The sequence below is a fragment of the Takifugu rubripes genome, chromosome 13 (genome assembly GCF_901000725.2).
Source record: "Takifugu rubripes chromosome 13, fTakRub1.2, whole genome shotgun sequence".
In the NCBI taxonomy this organism is placed as follows: Eukaryota; Metazoa; Chordata; class Actinopteri; order Tetraodontiformes; family Tetraodontidae; genus Takifugu; species Takifugu rubripes.
The window spans coordinates 19,226,197-19,243,523 of record NC_042297.1 but is presented as its reverse complement, the minus strand read 5'-3'; the positions used below and the strand labels follow the sequence as shown (position 1 = coordinate 19,243,523).

The following is a 17,327-nucleotide window of genomic DNA, read 5'->3' as shown; positions in this document are numbered from 1 at the left end:
TAAACTTGTAAACCTATCAGAGAAATGTATGTGCATTTAAGTGTATTCTAAATGTGTGTATACTTTCAGCTTTAACTCCTCCAAAACCTTCAAACCTCCTGAACATGTCTGGTGCCAGTGTTCCCTCACCAAGCCTTCCCACGTCCGGACTACCCAACAAGCCGCCCTCCTCATCCTCTCTCGCCACGTCCACGCCAGGTCAGAGCAACACGTCTGCTTCGCACTCGAGCGCAACCTCCACGTCCAGCTCCACATCCTCCACCACCCAGTCTGGCTCCCGACCCGATCCCCCGAAAGAATGCAACACCGAGAGGGTACGAGAGAAGGACAAGCCCAAGGAAAAGACGGAGAAGTCCCCATCATCGACTGGAAGTACTCCTGCTCCCTCCACTTCTGCTGCTAGTGCCAAGAAGGAAAAGCCAGACACAGCTGTACCTGCTACCTCCATGCCCACCCCCGGCATGGAGTACGTGGTGGATCCTGCCCAACTTCAGGCGCTGCAGGCTGCTTTGGCGTCCGACCCCACGGCTCTCCTTACAAACCAGTTCCTCCCTTACTTTATGCCTGGCTTTTCCCCGTATTACACCCCGCAGCTCCCGGGGGCCCTCCAAGGGGGCTACCTTCAACCCATGTACGGCATGGAAAGTCTCTTTCCTTACAACCCAGCATTGTCACAAGCACTAATGGGCTTGTCTCCGGGATCCCTGCTGCAGCATTACCAGCAATATCAGCAGAGCTTGCAGGAGGCACTTCAACAGCAGCAGAGGCAGCTCCAACAGATCCATCAACCCAAGGCGGGCCAAACTTCCTCGCAGCCCTTGGGGGATCGAAAAGAATCTGCCAAAGATCCGGTAAAAACAGAGGCGCAGAAGGGTAACCTCCATGCCGAACCCCCATCTTCCTCCTCTTCCTCTGACCACAAAGTCCCCTCTGAGCAGAACGAGATGGATGGCAAAGCGTCGGACTCCCACCGAGATCAGTACATCGTCCCCAAGGCGCAGTGTAAAATGGCGTGCCGCAAGTGTCAAGCGGTTTTCACCAAGGAAGAGGCGGCGATTACCCACGTAAAATCTAACTGTTTTTTCGGCCAGTCTGTGGCAAACCTGCAAGAGATGTTGCTGCGTGTCCCCGGTGGTGCAGGGGCTGGAAGTCTCTACGACTGCCTGGCATGTGACACTACATTGGATGGGGAGAAAGCGCTCAGTCAACACCTGGAATCGGCATTGCACAAACACAGAACAATCAAGCATTCAGCCAGAAATGCCAAAGAGCACGCTACTAGTTTATTACCTCACTCTTCAGCCTGCTTCCCCAGTCCTAACACCGCATCTACCTCGCAGTCTGTCGCTCATCCCATCAGCAGCCCCCCTCCCCCGCCAACATCAGCCACCATGCCATCCTCTGCTGTCTCCACGTCGCTGTGCTCTGCCTCTTCAGCCCCTCTCAACACCACAGCTGCCGGCAAATCATGGCCCCAGGCCCCTTTCTCCAGAGCTTTAGCTGGGAAGCCTAATGCCAGTCCCTCGTCTTCTTCCTCCTCTTTTCCTCCAATGTCCTCACCTTCAACGGTTACCTCAAGTTCATTGAGCACCTCAGGAGTTCAGACCTCGATACCAACAGACGTCTTTACTGACGAGTCTGACTCTGACAGCAGTCAGAAGTCAGCAGACAGGCAGGGCAGGACGGTGGAGGAGCCGCAGCGGCCCGGCTTTGTTAAAGACAGTAGTAGTTGTGGTAGTAACCTTGCTAGTGTAGGAACAGACTCCATCAGATTGTAAAAGAGCTTTCAGTGATGGACGATATTTAAAAGAAAAACACCAAAAAGACAAAAAAAAATCACAAACGGGAGAAAAAAACCCACAAAAAGCAGCAATGTTAAAAATACATTAAAAGTATACAAACCAATTTCAGAAAAAAAAAGATGTGTAAAGACTAACTGCAATTCCAAAGCTTGTAACCAAAAATTTAAATGTTAGTGGATTGTTTTCCCATATCAACATGCTGGTTTTAGTTTCTTTTTCTTTTCTTTTTTTAAATTTGATTGTTTTTTTCTTTCCCTTTTTCTTTTCTGAACTGAGATACCTACATGCTAATATATGAGAATAGAAAAGAGTGCTGGGAAATGGTAGAAGAATGCTGTACTGTATGGCAATGGACTGCCTAAACGTTGACAGACGGCCCAAGAACCTTTTTGGAGAACTATGTGTCAACAAGCTGTCCCTTTGTTTTATAATAATTTCTTCTTAATAGCACAGTTGGAAAAAGCCAGTATGTACTGTATGGGAGAATAGTCTAACACTTTTCTTGCTATTTAAGCATTCAGATACCAATGGCTTACAAAAGGAAAAGAATAATGTAATGTCTATTTTATTCTCAGGTCAACAGCTCACAGATGTTTTTCTGTTGCAGAAATCCATGGTTTTTTTTTGTTTTGGTTCTTTTCTTGGAATCTTTGTTTCCCGACAGGAGATGAGCAATTCTGTTTTTTTTGCTTTTCTATTCAAAGATTCCTAATTGAAGGCAACTTTAATAAGGCATTGATTCCTGGCATTCAAAATTGGGTCAACGATGTGCTAACTTTTAGATCAGAAATCCGTTGCAGGGGTGGAGGGGGTCATAATCCTGTTTTTCTGAGCTAAGGACGCCATTGCAGACATTGTGGTGGCTGCTCTAAAGTGTTGATGAAGCAGAAACAATCTTCTGTATTTATGATAGGTATAAACATTCTTTTGGTGTTCAGTAGATTATTACATTGGAAATGAATTTAAACAGTATGGTAGGTTGAAAAAAAAAGTGTGTACATTTAGATTTTGTATTGTCCAATTTTAAGACGCTTCATTTGATGTTGTCCTGGTCATTCTGATAGCCTAGATGATGGACAGGTCATTTCTCTCCACCTTATTTCCGTCTAATTTCAACCTCCCGGTTACCCCTCCTGACAAGGCCGGCTCCTCTCTGACAATTATTTAAATTGAATGCTTTGGTTGGCGTCGCTCGAACCAAAACTTAAACAATCCTGGGTGAAGTATGGAAAGTTTTATTTTTTGCATTACCTTTGTGCACTTATCACTGTCTGACTTCTCACATCTTCTTCGTTCTGCGCACTTATTTTTCTCTGCCCTCCCTGTATTTGTAGAAATGTACACTACAGCGCTTTTCTCCCCCCCCCCCCCCCCTTCATTATTTAGTGTGGCTACGGTCTTTATATGATTTGACTATCTTTTGTTGTCATAAGTGAAAATGAAAAAAGAATGCTAATAATAATTCTCACGCTTTAAGACAAGAAGAAAATCCAAAGACTAAACACTTTCACCATTGGTGCATAAATATGAGAAAAGAGGCTTCTTTATACTTGAGAATTTGTTGTGTTTTTAGAGGAAAGGAAACAAAGTTTTAAAAGATAGAGGAGTACGCATCAGAGTTGCCGTTTTTGCTTCCGCGCGAGCGAAAAGGCGGCTTTTTTACGTAAATACCAAAAACCAAAAAAGGGCCCTCGTCCTTGCATCGTGGAGTAGCACCGTTACAGAGCCATTGCAGTTTGTAAGATAAAGGTTAAGAATCCTTCTTTGACTTCTTTTTTTTAGTCACATTCAAATGAGCGTTTTTGTTTTGTTTTGTTTTTCAAAGAAAATGTGTAAGGTCTGGTCTTCAAGGACATACGTTTTGCTGCTAATGTAGAATTTTGAAAGAAAAAAAAGTACTAGATGCATGCTCATTTTGCTTTTGGCTAAGCTTTAACGAAAAACAACCAATAAACCAATTCCTTGCCTCTGCAACACCTTTTTTTCTCGTTGCAAAAACGGAACTTTGAAGACTGTGAATATACCGTTTGTTCCAAAGGACATTTTTGCCAACTTTCTTTCTTTTTTTCCTTTTTTTCTCTCCTCCAAACAGACCAATGTTTAAAGCCAATGATCTCTAACGTTTGTAAAGAACAGTGCATTCCAAATAACATGGTGGGTTTCTCTTAAGCAAGGACTGATTATACTTCATTGCTTTTAGTTCCTTTTTCTTTCTCTCTCTCCTCAATTTGTGCGACTGTAACCTTTGGTGTACGCTGGAGTCGCGTCGCGGGTCGTGTGGTCGTGGGATGAAAATCCCTCCATCCAGTGCAGGTTGTTGCTCACTTGTCAAGCAAGTAATATTGGTTACCAAAAATGTACATAATACATCTGGTACTGATGCGACTCATAGGTTCAGTAACATTTCCGCCAGTCAACCTACGGCTAGTCTCAAAGGGAAAGGATGGCTTTGCTGAGGTGTTGTTGCCCCCCCTCCAGCAGTGACTGTCCCATGTGTCTGCAGGGTGCCGCTTCCGTGCAAATATCGCAGGTTTCTAGGGGACCTCTTCATTCCAAAGCATTAAAATGTTGATTTAAGTATTGATATTATTTGAAGATGTCCCTCGTTTGATATGCTTTTATTCCCAAAGATGTCACTCGCTCTGTTTGATTTCGGCCCGCGACTGAAGCTCCTCCAGAACGGCTCATCGCCGCTGTCTTTACATTTGTGAACTACCTTTTGGCCTCTTCTGTACAGCCAAGATACTGTATATGCCCCGACGAATACACAGCACAATCTCAGAAGTGTGTTAAAGTGCTTCGTTTTGCGAGTATTTTGAGTTGGTGTTAATCCTGCAGCATGTTGCCGAAAGCCAGAAAATTGGATCTGCTAGCTTATTATTTCTTCAGCGCCCCAAGTTACTGTTACGTTTTAGACAATTCATAAGTTGTGCCTGTTTCCTTTTGTTGTTTTTTAATATGTCTGCTTTATGTTCTTGTTATTGAGTGTTTGTATTTTATTTTCAATGTCTGTCTGTTATTTGTCCTCATAAATTAACACCAGCTTTAATTTGAATCTATGAAATGGAAAAAGACTAAAAAAAAAAACTAAAAAAAACTAACAGACGCAGAAACGACCCGGCCACTTTATGGTGTGATGATGTTCTCCATGGTCTGGATGCTGCAGACTGCTCACTTCTTTCCAAAGTCCGTTCTTTCGGCCTCGTTTGTGGAAGGCGACACTGAGGTCTCGACTCAGCCAGCACGGTCTGTGCGTGTGCACGTGTGCACGTGTTGAACGCGCGGGGGCGCGTTTAAGAGCCAGCAACAATTGTTATTTTCCCTTTTTTCCATTGTTTGCTCTTTGATTAAGTGTCACACACCTAAACAAAGCAAACCGCTGCGTCGGAGGAAAAAATACATTTTGAAAATTTGGGAAGCAAAAACAGAAAATTGAGGACAAAAGATCAGAGGGAACTGAAGCACTGAGCAGTTTCTGAGAGCAGCCAAAGCTTTATGCAGTTGAAACACGCAGAAAAACACCATAAAGAATCACAAGTTTGCTCCGGATAAGTGTGATATTTAACTGTGGATGCTTTCGTCCGCCGGCGTTCCATCGGGATACTTGATTTTCATGGACATTGGAGAAGAGTGCGACAAAGACAAGGTTTTGCTGTACAAGGTCATAAATTTGCCCACTGTGAAAACAAACATGTACACAGATATAGATATATTTAAAACATCTTTTTTTTTTCTTGTTGTTTTTGAGATGAAGAAGGAATGGAAATAAAGACTCTGGGAAACTTTGCAGATCTCGTTGGGAGGTCAGGAGAAGCTGCGGGCACACCGATACTGGGCACAGGAGCCAAAGTCAGGCTGGAAAACAGCTTTAAAAACACACCTTCTGCTTTTATTACTGACAACTGTGTGACGGGATGGACTCTGGAACTAATGGACACGTGTGACTGAGAGGAAAGCCCTTCGATTAAAGCCGAACTTAACTGGCTGCAGCTGCCCCTTTTCTCCTTTCTGTCCGTCACTCTGTCCCTCCGGCCCTGCCTCTGCTTCTTGGATGGACATTTTTAACCTCCCCTCCCCCCCCGTTTTTGAGTCAGGACGGACGGAGGCGCTTGCTCCATCTCTCCCAGGTCACATGGCTACCCGCTTCGTTTGCTTACGCTCGTCCCGGGCTGACGGGCGCAGCTCTCCTGTCAGACGGCGGCTCACCCCTCTCTCTGTTGATTGCGTAATCGAAGGGGGGGGAAATGAATGACAGGAAGAGGGGACGGGTTCTCTGAAGCTGTCATTTTTCGTTGACGAGGCGGTTACACTGAACGAAAGCGTATTAACCAAAATAAAGCAACCAAACTAACAACCAAACAACCGTTCGCTCCAACTTCAAAGATGAACTGTTACTTGGAGCTCTTTGTTCCTTTTGTGACTTACGGTGCCACAATGATTTTTTTAAATGCTTTTCTTTTTCTTTTCTTTTTTTTTGTCTGTTTCTGTTTTCCTTGAATTTCTCCTCCTTCGAGCCTCACAAGCATGGCTCTGTGGCTCCAGGCAGCCCATCAGAGGGTAGAAAAAAAAAACAGCCTTGCAATGTACAAAAAAGAGCAAGTTAAACCAAAAATGTTGTTCTTGATGTCTTTTCTATGCTGTAGTCTTGTTAGCTTTTTTGTTACTGTAATTATATGATGAAGATTTCCAAAACTGTACCAAATTACATGGAAACTAACATACATACAACACATGGAACTTCAGACTTTTAAAGAAACTTTTGTCACAAAACCTTGTTGTCCTAGTTAAGTTGACTGTAGATGGTAATTGAATATACTCCTTTGAAAATATTTCATCAAGTATGTTTCTTGCTCATTGTGATACATTAAAAAAAGTATGAGCATAACTGGCGCTGGCGTGCACTCGTCTTTGTGTCGCGTGAATGTGTGGCAGGTGGAGGATCGCGTCCCCTTTTTATTTAACTGTAACATTAATAACCGCTCCAGTTTTAGGGATGGGTAAGTGCACATCAGTCATTCACAGCAGCTCCAGACTCCCGTGGGTAAGTTATACTTTCACTAATTATGCTTTTCTGTGTAAGAACCCAGACCCATTTTCCCTCACAACAACCCTGTCGGGTTATAAATGGAAGAGAATAACAGGCAGACATGAGCATTACACCAGCGTGATGACACAATTTTGCCTTTTATTTGTTTTTCTGGTACATGGACATGGTCACATGTTAAATGAAACAGGTAAAATGGGTTTAAAGTTAGATTGGTATCAAAAAAACAAGCTTTTTGATCAGCTTTGTACATCTCTGACCATCTTGGAGAAGTCATTTCCTATCCCAGTCAGCTGGTCACCACGCCGGGATCTTTAGTATGTGGCACTGTTACAGGTTAGGTTAACACAGCTTTGGTTATTATGGACAGTCTGAATCACTGAAGTCTATAAATATTTATTTGCACAGGAGTTCGAGTGAAATATTGGGAAATAACTTGATGTTGTCTTGACCGTTAGAACCATTGTAGAAGCATTTGTTGCTGGTTCTTAAATACGCTAAATGCATCCTGAGGTGTTCATGTTTAAAACAAGAAGTACTTTCAGTAATATTTTCTTTATTTTAATTAATTTCTCTCATTGTTTAATGAGAGAATTTAATTAAAACACATGCTTCCTGAATTAAATAGAAAAATCCTCCTCCAATAGACAGGAAATGATAAAACTACAGTATAATCTTTAAGATATTTGCATTTGTCTTCTAATTTATTTCACCCCAATAATTAAAAGTGCAAAGACGACAAAACGAATTTAAGAACAGAATTTGTTTTAAAAAAAACAGAAGCAGACTCGAGCGTTTTAACAGATGCGTTCCTTTCAGTGTCTGTCAAGAAATTCCAAATTCCACTGAGGTTGCCATCTTCTAAACTTTGTTAAAATGTTGCTCTTCAGTGTGGAAAAGTTGGGCTGAAAAAGGAGCTAAACTATGGAGAGTATGTGGGGCTGAAGAAAGAGGCCGTCCTGTCCCAAGCAACAGGCAAGATTCATTGCCCATGTTGAGCCAATTAACACGCAAGGGCACATCCCGAATGAATTAAAAGCCCCCTAATCCGATCAGTGTGAAAAGCAAGGCCATTTCCTTCACAGGCCCGGGCCAGATGGCACTCATAGTCAGAGGCTGCATTGAGAGAGGCCAGAGCCAGTCACACAGTGTGAAATTGGGTTACCGCTCGGCTCTAACACAGACCCTGGGCAACCACGGCTACCAAACTGGTTCTCCACTGGCCTGAAGGTACAGGGCCCACCTTGCAAATGCCTGGCCTCATATTTGATTATCATCCTCAGCGCACCTCAGCAGCTCAGTGACAGCTTCCTCGTGCCAGTCGCCTCTTTCCACCAGTCAACCTTTAACATCTCCCAAACAGCTCTTGACATGCTGGAGAATGTTTTCTTGTGTGGACCAGCATGCCTCTGGTGGATAGAATAGCACAGACTCTGACCTGGGCTGGGCGCTGCTGCCCTGCTGAGGCTGCACTCTCACTTTGTTGGAATAATGGCTTGTTGAGTTCTTTAGTATCAGCTTTCAAGCTTGCAGGGGAATAAATGGAACAAATATTGAACATCTCGTATATATAAAGGGTACCTTTGAAAGGCATCCCCTCCTGGTCCGTGTCTCAAATCAGAAACAGCGCTCTCTAACAGTTTCTTGGCTGAAAGTCGGATTTATCGTTTCACATCAAAAAGGCAGAAAATGAGAAGAGCCACGCTACAACACGATCCCAGCATCCAGTCCCGCCTCGCTGTGGTCAGAGGCAGCATCTTGCATCCATCTGAGCCAAGTCGATGTCTTCATAGTGTTCGCTGACGCCCAGAAACGCTCCGCAGCCCCACCAGCCTCCGACCATCCAGCCGAATCCAACGTTTAATGAGAAATAACGCAAGTATGTCGCCGCTCAGCCTCGACATGTTGAACGCATTCACGACAAAGCCGGCAGAAGACAGGCGAACTGGGGCTGCTGTGCGCAGCAGCGGCCCCCGTTGCCACTGTCGGGCGCTAACCATCCCGCCGATGGAGGGGAACCCCACCGACCAGACCCGCGGCACACCTGTGCGTGCCCCTCTGTTCTGCTGCTGCGCTGCCTCCCTGGCTCTTCAGGGCTCCAGACAAATGGTGCTGCAGCCTTCAGGATGAGTCCAAATCATTTAGCCTGTCAGGTCAAATGAGGGGCCAGCGGGGATCAAAGAGGAAGCGAACGGGATGAAAGAAGCAGCCCTTTTCTTTAATGATTGCCCAAAGGTTTCTGATTGAATTCAGGTTGACCCGTTTGCTTTTAACTCCCAGACAAAAAGAAAGATCTCACCGGAGCTGGGCGTGTCCCCACCTGTGCTGGCTGTAAGCGAACTGCCCCCCCCCCCCCCCCCCCACTCGCTGGTATCCCACCCACACTGCGTTCATGCTGCAGAAGGTGTGGAGGGCTTCTTGGCAGGCTCTGGGCCTCGCCGAAGCATTTGCCGTCCTCTGAAGGCGGGATCAGGTGTCACCGTTTTCACAGCACCTTCTGGTTCTGTTTAGCAGGAAATGAGGTCCATCAGAAGGATTCTGAGCAAAACTGAGCCAGAATGGGCCCTGACAGGCTGGAATATTAGCCTGTGACGGCAGTCAGTAATTGAATGATCGGCACCCCACCCCGCCTCACCCCCCTAACCCCTCTGCCCCCCCCCCTCACTCACCCGTAATGAAGAGAATATGTGCTGGGAATGTTTTTGTCCTTCTCTATCCTTTGTCTGCCCTTTTCCTCTCCTCTCCTCTCCCCCACCCTTTTTTTGGCCCTTAATAAATCATTTGTGGGGGCAGAAATGAGGGATAATTTCACTTCAAAGTGCTTCTCTTACTGTCATTTCTGTAACCTTAAAGCGTTGATGCATTTCGGAAAAAGGCCCTGCCCGAGCCTGTTTTTGCCTTTGCCTGAGAGCGTCGTTGGGGTGTGAGCTGAAGTACACGAGAGATGAATTATCACACCTCATTTCATTCCCCTATGCAAAATGATAATGGCTGGACCATGTCAGGCCGTCAGGTGGTTCCGTGTTCCCCAGATCGACCTCAGGGGGCTGTTAAAGGGCTCCGAAACTGTCAGAAAAGAATGCGCCTTTGTTCTAATCTCTTTGGAAGGCGTCTTGCGGACGAGTCCGCCACCAAACAATACTTTCTGCACCACTGTAAGTCTCTCCTGTGGGTTTGCCAGAACGCTGTAGAACCTCCCGACGTTCCAAGAGTGCACCGAGCAGCCTCGGATCCAAAGCAGCGGTGCAGAAAGTCGAAGCTGTTGAGGAAGCGGGAGGCACCGCTCAGAGGTGCGGCAGAATCACATTTCACACGGTTCTGGAGAGAACGTCAACGCCGAGCAGGACTCCTAATGCAATAATTGCTCGAAGACTCGCTCTTATTAATATTTCACCGACTTTGGCTTTTGTTCCCTCTCCCCTTTCTTAGCATTAACCAAAATCAGTTGCGGCGCGTTGCTGCTGGAATGCCTGTCTGACTGGGCCCTGACCCTGGGCTGGCTGCTATAATGATGGGAAGATGAAAGAGCCAGGCCCGTTCCCAGGCTGCCCTGTTAGGGGGTGAAAGCCTGTGAAATGGAGAGATAATGGAGACCAGGTGCGCTGTGGATGCCTGAGACGCTCTTCAGTCAGGCTGAGAGCTCCTCTCAGTGAGAGGGAGGGCACACTACCACCACCGCTGACAGCACGCCGGGCCACGGCCCAGCACCGCAGACGACACGCAGCAGATAATCCTCACACTTTACAGCGCACAAGTCATCTGCAGCATTATCTGCTTCAAATTGTTTCTTTTGCTTAATAACGAAAGCTGTGCATGACCTTATTTGTATCCCTGATGGCTGAAATGTGGACAGAAAATCAATATTTTGCATCAACAATGTGCACTTGAGTGTCTCCGTGACATCGCTGGCATTCATCGGCGCAATCGTTTGACCATTCGGAAGAACTCTTTTTAAAAGAAAATGTGCTGCAGTGACATTATTTTAATTTTTTTTTTTAAATCACACTTTGGCAGAGCAGCTGCAAAAAAAAAAGAGAGAAAAAGTGTTTCTAATTGAAGCAGACAGGCTTGCAAAGCAATGCAGTAATTACAATCTAATTAGCAGGCAGCGAGCTGAATCCAGCATTCCATTTAACATCAACAATTTAACCCTTTACAAGAACCCTCTGAGGATAGATTTCAAAGGCTCCAACAGATGCTGTGGGGGGGTGAAACAGTTGTGCTCCACTTCTGTCTTCTATAGGAGGTCACTCAATGTCAATTGAAGAAAGAGCTGAAAATGATGAAGAGGGACTCAGCTGAAGATAAGTCGCTGTTAAAAACCTTCTCCAGAAGAGCTTGTTGAAAGATAAATATTAAACATTGATTACATACAAATAGGCACGACTCTCTTATCATCACTGACTATTGTCTTCGCGAGATTATCGCATAATTAAATCTAATAAGGTCCTACTGAGGCCTTTTTGTCAAGTGAGTGAATTGCTAATTATTCCCACATGAATAAGGGGCAATCACAGCACTTGCGATGCGAACAAGCAGGCAAGGCAGCCCTTTTAAAGGCATTTGGGAGTATCAGAGGAGGGCAGGATACCCCCCCCCCCCCTTCACCCCCCCCCGTATTTATTCTGTCGGGCTATTATGGAGGCTGTCGCTCAGGATGGTGGATCTTTTGAGGCAAAATGCGACGGCACATTTTTGGGTTTTGATTGAGCTTTTTATTGTGCAAATCAATCACTTTGGGCTGAGCGGAAAAGCCTGATTAAAATATTTCCAACCGGCAACAAGACAAGGCGGAGAGTGCGCCTTTAAAATGGTGGATTTGAGTCGGGCGGGGAAAATGGGCGCCTCGGTGACTGACACCTTTCATGGCGAAGAAATAAACCTCGCCTGAAAATGCGAGTCATGGGTTGCTGATGTGGCAGCTGAGGTGGTTCCCCCCGGTGCCTGACCCGTCTGAGTGGAATATATATTAAAAATAAAAGGATTACAATTTCATGAGGTCGCTTTAAGATGCTTCACGCATCCGGTCCAGTGGGCCTCTGTGCTCCAGCTGACTCTTGTGGTTCCAACCTCGTTCTGACAAATTTCAGGCAGTCTGATAAGAATGATTTTATTTTATTTGATTTTTTTTGATTTTTTTATACCTTTAATTCAGCCAAAAATATTGTGTCAGACAAACACTGGGTCAGTCTTGTTTCTATCTGTTGGGCCACAACTGAGAATCATGGGTAATTAATGTACGGCAGGCTTCCTGCCCCCGACACACACCCGCACCGATGCACACCCTCGCTATCCTCGGGTCCATCTCTCTATCGCTCGCCATCTTCCTCGTATGTACATGAAAACCTCCTGGTATCAAGCCAAGGTCAGTCCGTTTGGGTGAAATGAATGAGGCCGGCATTTAAATGCAGCACTTATCAAACTCTGATAAGGAGAGCAGGACAATCGCTCCCTCTCCCTTTTCCTCCAGATATTAATTTTTGACCAAACGTCCCCGCTCCACTACTGTAACGAGGTATGATGTATTGAGCCCCGGCTGTTGCCATGGAGACTGCAGTCCCCTCTTACTTGTCATTAGAGCACAAACAAGCACTGGCATCTAATGTCATTCCAGTCAACATGAGGGAGAGCGATGAGAGAGGGAGCGATCCCTCACTCCCTTCCCACACTTTGGACAGGTTTCTGTGGGGATTACTGGGATTGTGCTGGATGTTATGGACCAACATGGCTTGAGCTGGGGCATTGTTAGGTCATATACCTGGGGAGGGACACAGTTGCTATTGTTTCTGCCTGTTCATTACAGCCCCCTGCTCCGACGGCGGCCTGCGATTGGGCCAAAAAAGAACGTGAAGCTCTTGTTTTCCCCCTGTTCCAGGCAACATGCAACATTTTTTCAGCGGTTATGTGCAGGAGGAAGCGCGCGTCTGGGTGACGTGCGATGAAATTAGAAGCTGATTTGATTTCCGGATGATGTTTTTTAAATGCAGAAGCAAAAACCAATGAGCCTCATCGCACCACGAGCTATCTCCTTTGCGTCGCTCTAAGCGTTGCTGACATAATGACACAGCGCCGCCGCAGAGCCTGCGCAGATATTTCAATCTGCTTTATTTCCATTTCAGATAAGGCTTTCCACACGGAACGTTTTATTTTAAGACGTTCCCTCTCCCCTCATTTCAGTTTTAATCAGCGTCTGAATCCTAGTCGCAGTGTTTGAGGTGAAAGTGTAGCCGCGCGCTTCACTGTCTTTTTTTCCCTTTCTGAATATAATCTCTTCCCCACACAGAACAATAATCCTACCTTATTTTCTCTCACAGTTTTGGCCCTTTATTGCTTCCAGGTGTTAAGGCCCGTCTCCCTCTCAAGCAGATGTGCTGGGCGGGAGCGAAGAAAGCCCTTTGTTTGGAGTTGGGCTATTTCAAACTGAGCATTAAGTTGAAGAAAATTGTTCGAGGACAAGAGACCGAGGCGAGGCCAGAATGAAAAAAAGAAAGGTCGTTGGATGAGCATTTGCATTAAGGCATAACTGCGATAAATATGGAGGAGCACTGATGGAATACAGATCACATTAGTATGTTGCACACAGACACACAAAAGAAACCTTAGGAAAGTGCATGTAAGAGGCAGTAAAACATATTTTGCTGGTGATTCATGGGGACGGCTCAGCACCACACATCTGTTAGTGACAGGCCATTTTGTGTGGAGATGTGTTTATGACTTTTTCTTATGTTGTACCTTTGCTATAAGCACTTTCCCTTCTTTCTGGGTACATTCTTACGCTTTTATGGAGCAGCTGTCGGCTAAACAATAATGATATACACTCTGCGATTAATGTCGGACCGAGGACATCAGTCTGTAGCAGCTGCGATATGGATTCTGTAAAATGCCCATTTCGGAATCCCTCCTTTTTTCCCCTCTGCTGCAAGCAGTTAGAACGAGATCACATGTTTCTACAATGCAAAGTGACAGGAAACTGACTAAAGCATTGGAAATCAATGTAAAGTAAATGTGCTCCCTAAGTACAAGTGAAGAGCTGATAGCTGCCTTCTGTCACTCTCCTTTTGCCTTTCAGCCTCTCTCCTCTCTTCTTCTCGCCGTTCCCACTGTCTGCCTGCGCTTCCAAAGAACGAGCATCCGCAGATGTCTTTCTAATCTCCCGGTACATGGCAGGTCAGAGAGAGGATAAACGTGGTGAGACACAGACAACCAAAAATGCGAGTTGCACTTTTCCCCGTCTAATCCGGCTCTTAGAAAAGGTCTTGGAAGCCGTCTTTTGAAAAGCTAATGACTTGCAGATCTCGTTTTAATCAAGCAGGTTGATGTATTTATAGGAGATAATCAATGACAAATGCGCATTGATGAGCTCAGCTCACGGACGCTTATTGGTTCGGTGTGTTTCCCCCAAAGTAGCGATGCGTTTCAGACATTACGGGAAAAGGAGCATCTTCACATGAAAGCCAGTGATGAATTGACTTTTCGTGCAACTGGGTGAGGTTGGGGACTGAGATTTGTTGCTGAGGAGAAATAAAAACTTCAGGTGTCTGTTCGCTCTGGTCCAGATGGACCTGGAGCTGCAGCCAGATGGAGGCGCTCTGATCAGGCAGAAAGGTGGGTCAGAAGGGTTCCAGCTCCCCTGCAGTTTATTAGGTCTTCCTCAGAGTTGATAACACGAGCTTGGAAAAAGCCTGACCTTTGGCCTCTACGCCGATTCTGAAGTTTTATCAAACATTCTTTGTCTTTAGAAACGGCAGACAAACGCCACAAATGTGCAGTAAAATTATTTTACAGGACAGTTGGAATCATTCAGGAGTTTAGAGCCAGTGTCACAGCTGTGAAACAGAGATCCAGCTCAAGCAGGGAAGGATGTAGGAGACAACGAACCCCAACGTGCCGACGAGACGCTTGCACAGACTTGTGATGTGATTTGAGTAATTGGCAGAAAAGGCACATTTTTCTATTATCTGGAGCATTTATGCAGTCAGAGAGCAGAAGGAATGTTATGACATCGTCCTCATCTGGTTTTGCTCCCTCTTCTCCACCTGCTTTATCTTGACTCTGATCCGTCTAATTTCCTACTTAAACACTGGAAATTTGAAGCGACAGACTCTCATGTTAGAGTTGACGGTACTTTTTGCGGTGCTTGCATTGTCAGCCGTCAGATTTGGGTTTTTTTAGTTGATGTGTGTAGTTTTTCCAAACAAAAAATGGACTAGGATTTACAGGCTTGTCTGACAAGTTCAGAAAAGAGCATTCCTTAACCCTCGGCTCACCGGCAGCTTCAGAGGACATTAATCCTAATCCAGAATTGGTGCACCGCAGGAGATCAATGGACAAAGTGTCGGATCAATAGAGTTTCGCAAGTCTCTGTTGGTTTTCCGCTGTTCACAAACTGCGCGGGTCCATCGTCTCGCTGTCTGGCTCTGATTCACTCTCTTCGCAGTGGAAATCAGCTAAAATCTCTACATCCACGAGGCCCTCGGAATGCTTATTTATCCCAGTAACAGAGGTTGTTGGAGGCATGTTTTTTTTAGAAGAAGCAGCCTATGCTAATAACTGTTCTGCACGAGAGCCTTTACTCTGACGTATGTATTATGAATGAAGTGGAGTTACTTATCCAAATATGTGGATTACATAAAGAGAGCAAGGGGAGAGGAAAAAGAGCCCTGTGGAGTGTCTCTTTATGGGTTGTTAGTGAAGCTCATGGCTGCTGTGCTTATACATCCCCATAGTGCTGCAGCAACCGATGCAGTCGGCACCTGGGGAAATCAGCATTTTGCGTAAAACAGGAATTTATCACAACAACCGCGGCAACACAGACATAAACAGAGAAATGTAGATTTTTTTTTCCAGGCGTATTTTTTCCCTCTTCATTCCACTCTGCCGTCTGGCGTGAGCGTGGGCGTGCAGGGGTTAAACCCGCCGCACCATAAAAAGGAGCTGTTCATAAAATGGAGGAATAAGAAGCAGAAATAATATTTCAAGTGTGATTAGTTCATCCGCAGGGCACCTTGTGCGATTGAGAAAAGGGGGCGAGAGTGGGTGGGGGTATTGTGCACGGCAAGCAGTAAATTATATCTAGCCTTTGAATGATTCCTGCAGATCCTATTACGACAGTGAGGGGGACCGGCGGTGGAGGTGTGTGTGCGCGCTAGCGTGGGTGTGTGTCTGTGTGTGTGTAGCTGCGGAACAAATCGGATGAATTCTGTTTCCAGCTGTCTGAATGATGGGGGATGTGTGTGTGTGTGTGTGTGTGTGGGTGTGTGTGTGGGTGTGTGTGTGTGTGTGCATAAGAAAGGACAATAAGACAACAACTTGTTCTGAACTCTGAATCATGGATTTCCAAATGCTGTTATCTTCTTTTCGAGACTCTTTCTCACCACCAGCCGTGTCCAGATTTTGCACACAGTCTCCCAGAACACACCGGCACCCATCACCACCCCTGCGCTCGCACCCCCACCCACCCAGAAGACCAGAGAGGAGCTTGTCTGTCATTCGTCACTTTGACTGGTGGCATCGAAGCCGATGGTGGCATTAATGTGCTTGAGGTTTGCCCATCAAGCATTGTGCATCCACTCCATCAACTCACGGGAAATCTGTGCAGTAGGTCCTTCTGTAAAGTCATTTTGTGAGGGTTCTAAACTTTTCTTGTTCTAAATGACTGGAAAGTAACTTTTTTCCACACACATATAACATTAACCTTTATTTTTCCATGCACTCCATCAGTTTGATGATCATTTCTCATATCCAATCAACAGCATGATGCCTTCGCTGACCCATTTGAATTGGAAATGTAATTTGCGGGGCAACGTCTGATGTGCAACAGGACGCCTGTGTCTGTCTGTGGAAGGTGCTGAGGGGTTTGACATTAATTTACCGACACAAGTGTTGCCTTTACACCATCTAATGCTTGAAATTCCCCAGATGTGAGCTGCGCACACAGCTGAGGTGCGAGGAAACATCATTATTATCGTCTTTACCGGCTAAAAATTTGACTCTTAAAGGCGATTTCCCACAGCTCATGAGCACGAATGATTTTGAATTATAATAACACAGTTTAAAAAAACAACGTCTAAACATGTCAGGGTGTGACGTGCATGCAGAGGCGTTGGGGGTGGAGCTGGTGGGGGCTCAATTCATTATCCCAGCGTGATGAGGTGTGTATTTTCAATTACCTCGCTAAATGTCCCTCAAGTCCAGAATCCCTAAAAACTGATTTACTGTACATACGACTTCAATAATTAACTCTCATTTTGGCAAACTATGGTGGGTGAGTACCAAACCAGAGAGGAGAGGACCCCCACCTTCCTTTATGACCAGCAATAATGATAACAAGGGGGGGGAAACACAGGAGAATTGAAACCAAAGAATTTAGTGCCTGACGTCCTACTTTAATTGCAAATTTAAATTTGCTATAATGGATTCTGACATCTCAAGTCACCAAAATCCATCATTCTGAAGGGTATTATTCCTCAATTAACCTGTCA

The 17,327-nt window shown here is 45.4% G+C and overlaps 1 protein-coding gene across 5 annotated transcripts in view; it reads left to right on the top strand.

Annotated features, from left to right (window-relative positions):
• Positions 1 to 6,687, top strand: part of zfhx3b (zinc finger homeobox 3b) — a 170,162-nt gene extending 163,475 nt beyond the window's left edge. For all 5 annotated transcript variants that reach the window (XM_029846549.1, XM_029846548.1, XM_029846550.1 and 2 more), the window contains one exon: positions 70 to 6,687. In XM_029846549.1, the coding sequence (XP_029702409.1) occupies positions 70 to 1,778 (1,709 nt within the window). In that variant the 3' untranslated portion in view covers positions 1,779 to 6,687. The remainder of the gene's footprint in view (positions 1 to 69) is intronic.
• Positions 6,688 to 17,327: the final 10,640 nt, after the last annotated feature.